At 30.3% G+C, this 9,739-nt stretch overlaps 1 protein-coding gene across 2 annotated transcripts; it reads left to right on the plus strand.

The window, feature by feature from the left end:
• The first annotated feature begins 4,941 nt into the window (after positions 1-4,941).
• On the plus strand, positions 4,942-6,638 carry LOC103497780 (transcription factor bHLH147-like). Of its 2 annotated transcripts, none has more exons than XM_008460117.3 (2): positions 4,942-5,396; positions 5,701-6,638. In XM_008460117.3, the coding sequence occupies exon 2, from the start codon at positions 5,720-5,722 to the stop codon at positions 6,338-6,340; it is 621 nt and encodes a 206-aa protein (XP_008458339.1). In that variant the 5' UTR covers positions 4,942-5,396; positions 5,701-5,719; the 3' UTR covers positions 6,341-6,638. The 2 variants fall into 2 exon arrangements, with proteins under 2 accessions (XP_008458339.1, XP_008458338.1); XM_008460116.3 differs by having other exon boundaries at positions 4,968-5,396; positions 5,601-6,638.
• The last annotated feature ends 3,101 nt before the right edge of the window (positions 6,639-9,739 follow it).

Below are 9,739 nucleotides of genomic sequence, written 5' to 3' on the forward strand. Positions count from 1 at the left end.
TTGTTCTAGTCGGTCAATCCCAAGGCCCAACAATAAATGTTTAATATATAGCATGTAACTAGACTATGTAAAAGGACGGGTTATAGACATTTGTTGATTTGGAGATTAAATAGTTGCTTTTTAGGTTGCAATTTTGGATTTTTACCTCTTTATTTGTATTGTAAAGTTAAAAGGTTATAAAAAGTTGTGTAAAGTGATAGGTTGTCAAAATTGGTTCAAATATTATTTTTAATTCATATTAGTATGAAGTTTGTAATAGATACGTTGAATTTTGATATTCAACTTTTGAGTTTTATTACGAATTTAATTTAAGTATTTTAAGTTAATAAATAATATACTTAACAAAATAAATAAATAAATAATTTGACAATCTCAATCCAATTGCATTGGATCGAGTTGAGTTAAAGATCTTATTTGGATTGTCAATTTAACCAATTGAAAATTTAGGTTGATTCAAAATATCTCCCTCATCCAACACACTTACATCCCTTGATTTTAAAATTGACATTTAATAATAAAAATCAATTTTAATGAAATAAAAATTGTAATTAAAAGTGAAAACTTAAATATTGTATTTATCTTTGGTGATTAAGTACATCTTTTAGAGTTATTTATCTTTAACCATTCAAAATTAATTTAATATTTTTAAATATAATTTTCATACTTTTAAAATAAGATAAGTTTAATCATATAAGAATATGTTTATGTTTAATATTAAAAATAAAGAATCTTGAAAAAAATTTCAAACTTTATTTCACACGCTTTTATCTATAAAGTTTAAACAAAAATCTCTTTTAGATTTTCTTTTTTAGAATTTTTATTGATGGTAAAAAATTTAAAAAATTTGAAAAAAAAGTTAATGATTTCGAGTAAATTTGATATAGTTTGTTATATTTGATAATTAGTTTCAAAATTTTTTTACTATATTTGACTTTTTTTTCTTTCTTTCTAATTAATTTAAACAAGTTGTCAAAGTTTTAATGTAATTTAAACGCGACAAGCAAAAGGAACAAAATCATTGCTAAGTATATATTAATTAGGGTGAAAAAGGATTTATGTGAAGGAAATTTTAAGGGTGGGGCATAGCTGAACAAAACAAAACAAAAAGGATTGGAGATAAAGACACGGCCAGATAGACGAAACCCACATACCACATGCACTTTTTAAATTTATTTTTCCCCCATTTTCTAAACTGTTTTTTAAATTATAATTTCAACATATTTCATGACTAACTTGACCTATTGATAAAGTTAAAACACATGTACTAAGAGGTCAAATTACATTTTCTTTTCTCTTTTAGTTGACGGTTAATTTTCTTCCTTTGATGTCTAGTTAATTTGAAGATTGTCTTCTAAATGATGATAGGATGTTTTTTTGATAGTTTGTTATTTTCTATTACTTAAAAAAAAAAAGAAGATTGAAATTTGAAAAAAGTGATGGTATGTAAGAGTGAAAGCATTAAAAACAAGTAAAATTACTTAAATTGATTGAAACGGTAAAAACTAATTTATTTTTATGGTTTTGATATGGGTATATAGCAAAACCATTTAAATTGGGTCATTTTAAAATTTTAGAAATAAAAGATCGAATATAATCAAACTTCTTAAAAATATCTTTATGTAAAAATTTGTAAATTTTGATGATTTAGTTTAGTTTAAAAAAATCCTTGTAATCATTGGTGGCTTATGTTTGAGCCCCATGAAATACCGCTCTTTTGGTTATAAGCAAATATGAAAGACAACCAATTCAAAAACACAATAACACAAAGTTAACAAATCCAATTTGTGTCTACCTTCACCTAACCTCTCTCATCTTGCCCTTAAAATGCAACTAAATAGCAACATGTAAATTTGAGTAATTTAGTTAGCTTTTGTCGCAGTTAGACTTAGTTCTCTATTTTATTTTATTTTATTTTTTTGACTCTGACATTAAAACAAAGTCAATTATTTGAGTACAATAAATACAAAAATACCCAATACGATTGAACAAAGCCCACAACTAGACTATTGTTGTTATCGAGCTTTAAAAAAAGTTGACCATAGCTAGAATTTAAAATCAGTATTTTGTGGGACCTACTACTATGTGAGTAAATTAAGTAGCCAAATTGTGAATTGGTCTACCCAATCACTAGATAACACGTCATCAAGGCATAAACTCTTTCATGACACATAGTATTTAGTGATTGGCTTTATGTCTTGTCACCAATAAATTATCAAAAACCACAAAAAGCTATCTACATCGGGTGGGACTAAACAAACTCAAATAAAGACATTGAGATCGAGAACACAATTTGAAACTACTAAGAATTGTCAATTGCAAGCAAACATATGTAAAATTACTCTCATAAAAAATTCCACATCATTTTATAACCTTTTCTTTCCATCATACTCTATTTTCTCGCTAGCTTCTTTCTTTTTAACACATTTTGATTTCGTTTATATTTTTGCCCCTAAATCTTAGAATATTATACTTTTAATCTTTAAATTTCATATAATTTTAATTTCTTGTTTTCTTTGAATTTGGTACTTATAGTTTCGAAATTTACACTTTTAACCTTTAACTTTTCAATTAATATTCATATTAGTTTTTCAAAATAAATGTTTATAAACTAATTTTAAAGTGTAGAGACTAAATTTAAATCAAAACAAAAATTTAGAGGGTATTTGACGTAAAGACTAATATAAGACTCTCCAATTTGCTATGGTCAACCTTATTTTAAACCTCCATTTGCTACGGTCTTTATTGTTTTACATTTATTAAAGTTTTATTATTTATGCCTTAAATCTATACTATTACAATTTGAACTAAAATAAATTTCGATCTCAAACACAAACTATTATAACTCAACTATAAGAACTTATAACTATAACAATCTTAATTGTGAACAATTTGAAAATTATTGATCAAATAAAATTACATCCAAAACATATTTATTTTCTCCCACTCTGAATCAATACATGTTTGGTCTCTAAACTAACTATTCACACAAATTTATTGTTAGGTTGTGAGGAATTAGTGAAGGAGTTTCGTGCAAAATTTTTTATAGAAAGGTTGAGATGATTTTTTTTTTTAATTTTAAAAAAATGGAGGAACCCAATTAAAACATTTTGAAAGTAAAAAATATTCCAAAATAATATTTCATTTTTTTTTTGTTAATTGTAAATTGATATATCAAGACCCCAATCTCTCACTCAATTATAGTAACAATAATTCCAATTTTTCTTTTCTTTTTTCTTTTTATTTTTTGTTTGTGATGTCTTTTCAAAAGTTGCAAATCTTACTTTGAAATGAGTAATTAATATAGAATAAATTAAAAGATACCATTCTAGATTTCATCAATAGTAACTTCTTGACTATTTTCCTACTACATACATACATACATATGCATATATATAATAGGAGTAAAGACATAATTGAAATTCTAAGGGAAGTTCTCCGGAGCTTAAAATTAAATAGTCAACTATTTAAAAGAGTTTTCTCGCTCTCTCTCTCTCTCTCTCTTTCAAATTTTTATTTTGGAAAAAAAGGAATAAATGAAATTGATTGATGCATTGAATATCCTTCCAAAGTTCGTAGGTCTCTTTAATGCACACGTGTATACTTTTAATTGGACCACGCTCCTTAATACCTATCATTTTCTATTAAAGCTTTCATGTTCCTTCCTGTGCTTTCTTCTTCTTTCTTCTTTTTCTGTAATTAATTTATTTATTTCTATTTAATCTTATTGATACATCTTTACATTAACACATATCTTTTAGCTTTGTTGCTTTTGTTTTCTCTTGATTATAATAGAATAGCTGCTTTTGTAGTCTTTTTCCTGGAGTAGAAGTATTCTTCGAGGGAGTAACCTTTCATAGAAGTTTATATTGATGAATTTTGACATAAATTCGACAAAATGTCAAAAGAATAGATTATCAATAATTTTCTACCAATGTCAGCCACGTGTAAAATTCCATTTAACTCCAAAACAAGTGTGAGGGTATGATGTTCCAATGAGATCTAGTTCCTTCCCCTTTCTTATCAAACAAAACTACAATTTTTTCCTTCATTCGAATTCCTCTCCTTTCTTCTTTGCTCTCCTTCTTACTTCTTCTTTTTGCTCCTTGGTCTTACTCTGATTTGTTATACATTTTCGAGCTTATCTGATTTCAAAGATATCAGAAGAAGTACGAGGAGGAAAAGCAGCAAAGCTGAAAAAACATTGTAGAATCAAAACCAAATGGAAGAAGAAAAATGAGTGGAAAAAATGTTGCTAAGAAGAGAAAAAAAGTTGCAAATCGAGGACCAAAAGAAAAGAGCAACAAGAGAAGAATAAATCGAGATGGTTTTGGCATTTTCATGAAGAGATTGCAAAGTAAAATGCCAACAAAACATATGTTTTCAAAATCAATCAAAAATTTCATTTTATCCTTTATTTTAACTGCTAATGTCATTTTATCCCATTTTTATTTTCTTCTTTCTCTTCCTTATTTGGATGAATTGTATTTGAGAAAAATTATTTTTTAATGTTTTATTAGACACAACATTCAATTATATATCTAATAAGTTTTTTTAATAAATAAAATTGAATATACCTTGAGTTGCTTAATGTCTAAAGAATTATTGTAAAAATCATGTCTAAAGAATTATTGTAAAAATCATTTGAGACAGATAAGAATCGTGATTCATAGTATTAAATTTTTATAGACATGTCAATATTTTGATTAACATAAAATATAAACATATTAAAAATAATAGATATATGAACCACTTTTTTGTTTACTAATTTAAATTGATTTTTATCATACTTGGAAAAATATTGATCCAAAATTATTCTCTCTCATCTCTTTACTTCTTCTCTCTCCTAAACACCATTTATCTTTCTTTCTTTTAACTAATCTAACTGTGTTCGATAGTTAAAATTCGGCCCAAACCAAAAGTGAATCAAAGTTTATTTTGTTAATGGGGATTCAATTTGGTCTTAAACAAAACAAAATCAAACCAAACTGAAAACTCTTTTATAGAAATAGCAAATATTTATAGTAACGTTCACTAGTCAGACCCCCAGTGTGGACCCACTCGAGTCATCACTGACCATGAGATGAGCCCCAAGCCATTGGCTATGATTATGGCTCCATAAAACACGAGTCACATGGTCCAACCTCAAAGCAATAAATCTTAGTTTTGGTTCATTTTAACATCCCACACTACAAATTTCCCTTCTTCATCTTCTTCCCCCCCCCTCTCTCTCTCTCTCTCTCTCACACCACTTGCAGAAGAAGACGCCATAAGAACGTGTTCCATTTATTTCTTCTTCAATTTCAACCATCTCTCTCTTTTCCCTCTCCTTAATCTCTAATTCAATCTTCTTCATAGTCTATCTCTTTCTCTTCATTCTACAAGGAATTCCCCTCAAGGTACACATCTTATTCTAAGTTTTTAATCTTCTTCTAATCATCTACAGCCATTTTCAATCAAGATTGTTGATGGGTTTTTCTTGTTTTTCCTGATTATATCAAATTCATCTCGATCTGGGATTTCCCGTTTTGTTACGGAGTTTTTCGCTTCTGCTTTGCTAAATCCGTCATACCCTGATGATCTTTTTTTCTTTGTTTGCTTAGGAATTCGTTGTGTTAATTTAGAGGAGGGAAATTGGATTATGGGTTTGATGATCTTTGAATCATTGATTTATTGAGGGAATCAATTTTTTGTTTTCTGAAGATCGGATCGGTGCGTCTTGATGGCGTCATCTGTTCTTTCGAACTCCGATCGTGCACGGGAGTCTTCTTCGAGGAAGCAAAAGAAGAAGAAAAGCCATGGCAATAGAGATCATCATCAAAGCCAGAATCATCATATTAAATGGAAATCTCAAGCTCAACAGGAAATTTACTCATCCAAGCTAGTGCGAGCATTGAATCAAGTCAGACTCAGTCCTTCAAACGAGGCGCCGCCACGCCGCGGCAGAGCTGTACGTGAAGCCGCCGATAGAGTCCTTGCCGTTGCCGCCAAGGGGAGAACTAGATGGAGTCGAGCCATATTAACGAACAGGTTGAAGCTGAAGTTTAGGAAGGCGCCAAGGAGACAGAGATCAACATCCAGCGCTGGAAACAACCGCTCAAAGAAACCTAGAGTCAGCGTATTGCGGTTGAGAGGGAAATCCTTGCCGGCGGTACAAAGGAAAGTTAGGGTCCTTGGTCGGCTGGTTCCCGGTTGCCGGAAAGAACCATTGCCGGTTATTCTGGAAGAAGCTACCGATTACATAGCTGCACTTGAAATGCAAGTTCGGGCCATGAGTGCCCTTGCTGAGTTGCTCTCGGCTTCAACTTCTGCTGCAGGCTCTAGTTCATCTCCTCCAAGCTGATTCCTCGCTTTTACCACTGGTGTTTACCTTTTCCCCATAAATCCTACCATTTTTCTGCTTCTTGTTTCTTTGCTTTGCTTGCTTCTATACAAGTGAAGCAATTATCTGTTAAATATGATTGCTGCGTATTTTCATCTTCCTCCATGATATTCTATTTTTTTTTTTCACTCTTCTTCTTCCCCATCCTCTTGAATAACTTCTTTGGAATCCTATGCCCATAAAGGAGGGAAAAAAAAAAGAAGTAAAGAACAACTTGGAATTCGTATATAATTTGTGCTGTAATCTTCAGCTTCCTCAAGTTGGTTTGTTGTTATAGGTTTACTGTTGTGAATTTATTAACTCTCTTAATAACACTCTTGATTCTACAGAGTTAAAGAGAAGAAGGAGAAGAAACAGAGTTTTGATGAATGTTAGGCAGTATTTTGCTTAGCTGATCAGGAAAAAGCAAAAAACAAAAGGGGTTGTCAAGTTTCTTTCCTTAGCTTTTAACATCTATTATTCCAATTCTTCCCACTGTGTGATTGGATTGTGTTCGATTTGGAAACTCAATGTTGATTTGTCTGAAAAAATTGGCTTCATTTATGTTCTGTTCATAAGAAGTCTATTTTTTGAGCTCTAGGATCAAATTCCTTACCTCCCTCCTCTTCTTTTAATTATTACAGTTGCTGTGCTGGTTTTGTTTTGTGGTGGGTAAAGTTTAGAAATGGGGAAACTGTTGTTCCAGTGGGGCTAAAACAACCCACGAAAGAGACAATGGAAAGAGAAGGGTCAGTGGTGGGAAGGATGTAGAAAGGATTTTGTCATGTCTGAGTTTAGTAAAGCGCTGTTTGTGGGGGCAGGGCAGTCCTAAATCTGGTGCTTGAGAATTGTGTTCAAGTAACACATCATGGATGTTTGAGGTCTCCAATTGAGTTCAGTTTTTGAAGTCTATGGTTAATATGTTAGAATTAGAAAGTTGTTTATGTGTGTTTTGGTCCTAAGTTTCATTCTCTTCATCTCTCCCCTTAATGTTTTCAAACTCTTGATGCCAAGAATTGTGTTCGGATTTGGAGTTGTTTATTTTGAAAACATTAGAGAGAGAGAGGGAGATGGAATTACCTTGAATAGTAAACACTGTTGAAGTTAATAGGGATGGAATTATTTGACACGATGATAGTAGATAGAGAGAGAGAGGGGGGAGAGGGTTGTTGTGGCAATGATGTGGGTTATAGTTGTTATAGTACCCACGCTGAACAGTGACAGCCCTAGATTTTTGGGGCATCCATGTGAGTTTTTCAGATATATTGTATTTATGTGAGAGGTAATTTTAGGTTCCACCTGCTCTATTTAATATCCAAAGGACCTTTGTGTTTTGTTTGGTTTGGCATTCAGATAGATACAGCTCATAGTCCTAGTGGTCTGCCACTTCTTCACCTCTTTGCTGGCTCCCACATCTCCCATTCTTCCCTTTTCTTTTTCTATCTCCTTTCCCTCCCCTCCCTCACCCACCTCTTCCTTTCTTTTCTCAATTTGACACGCATGTATTATTAAAAATTCATTTAAACTTTTCTTTTCGTATTCATCTATCTAGAAGATTTTGAAATTACTCTTTTCAAGTAGAAAGTCTTTATGATATCACATGGATATGGGAAGTTAGAACATTGTGACGGTGTGTTAAATTATCCTTTTAAGTTATGGTTTTTGTTTGAACCTCTATAGAATAGGTATCCCAATAGTGACGATTCAATCCTCCATTGGAAATTCTATAATCTTTCTACTGCTAACTGTAAGTAGTTTATTATCCCCCGTTGCTTGTCTAAGCTCACTTTCCTATTTATAAGACCATAACATTAACTTCTTTTAATATTATGTTATTGTCTACTTCAAGTTTAGTTTGATTCTTTTAAAATTTACCACAAAATTTCGATGACTATGGAGTCTTTACTTATCCATTGAAGAATTCGTTGTACTCTACTCTAATTAATGTGAGATTAGGTTCACATTTTTCAAACATTAACATCAAGAGATTAGTTAGTTGTTGTCATATTTTAAATGGTTAGTTAGTTCTTCCAATTAAATTGATAGCCTAACTAGAGAGTAGACCTTATTGAGATAATCTAAAGAATATATATTATATTAGGTGGAGAGTTAGACCAAAAATTGATCTTAATTGATCCCATCACTTAGTGATTGAGAGTGAAATGGAAAACATATAAAATTATACATAAAATTCTAATCAAATTGACCCCTTCCTTCTTTCTTCCATTACAATAGATTAATTTTGGAACACAACCACACACAATTTTGCCAATTCAACAAATCTAACACATCCATTTAACTTTACATCATCCATTTTCATCGTCTCTCTATTTTGACGTTTGTTCAACTTCAACCTTTTGTTAATTATCAATTTCTTTTTTACATATAAATAAATTTTGAAAATATATTCATACACTAATATCTACTTAGATCTCTCACGATCAATCACTAATAAATATTTGAAAATATTTTCAGTAATTTTATTATATTTAAACACAACATCTTTCTTGAATCAGTCGGTTAGAACTTAAATCTCAATTAAATACTAAATTTGTACATAATTGTATATTTTTTGAATAACACTTTATGTCCATATTGTAAAGATCTTTTGTTATTATTATTATTTTTAATATGGGGTATTTCTCATCACAATAATATTTAATAAATATGATGAGAATACATTATTTTATGTGGCCCACAGTCAACTAGAGAAGCCTTGCCTTCATGCCCAAGTTTGAGAACTTTGTTTCACCTAAACCAAAAAGGCACACCCTAACCCCAATTTAGAAAAAAAAAAAAAAAAAAAAACCTAATCATTCAAGTTGACGTGTTTATCCATTTTCTAAATGAATTATCGTCTTAACTAACGAATTGTTGATTCGTTCTAATAGATTTTTTTTTTTCATTTTTTCTATACTTAACAATGTGTGAGATGAGAGAATCGAACTTTTGACTTATCACTATTTTTAAAGTCGACAAAATTAAGTGAATAGTTACATTTGAATATAAAAGTGTCGAGTGTGATAGCAACGAAATATATTCTAAAATATAGTATACTTAGCTTAATTTAATTTATTAAATTTCGTATACATATATTTGAGTTTTAATATACAAAATGTTGTTCTCAATCATTCATCTAATCTTGTCTCCCACCTTCCACTACTTTTGTTCTCCCAAAGATTTCATTATTATTATTATTATTTAAAAAAAAAATTAATTTGGTTAATAAGGGATTGTAATGTAATTTAGGTATTTGTTAAATCAAACAGCTCAACACCTTCCCTTCCTCCCTAAGTTTTTCAAAAAAGTCTATGATTCTTTTTCATACAATTCTTTTCATTTGGTTATTTTTAGCTAAACAAATTCTTTCAAAATGATAAT

The sequence above is a fragment of the Cucumis melo genome, chromosome 11 (assembly GCF_025177605.1).
Source record: "Cucumis melo cultivar AY chromosome 11, USDA_Cmelo_AY_1.0, whole genome shotgun sequence".
Lineage (NCBI taxonomy): Eukaryota > Viridiplantae > Streptophyta > Magnoliopsida > Cucurbitales > Cucurbitaceae > Cucumis > Cucumis melo.

Coding starts and splice junctions, on each gene's coding strand:
- LOC103497780 (XM_008460117.3), top strand. CDS start 5,720: ATGGCGTCATCTGTTCTTTCGAACTCCGATCGTGCACGGGAGTCTTCT.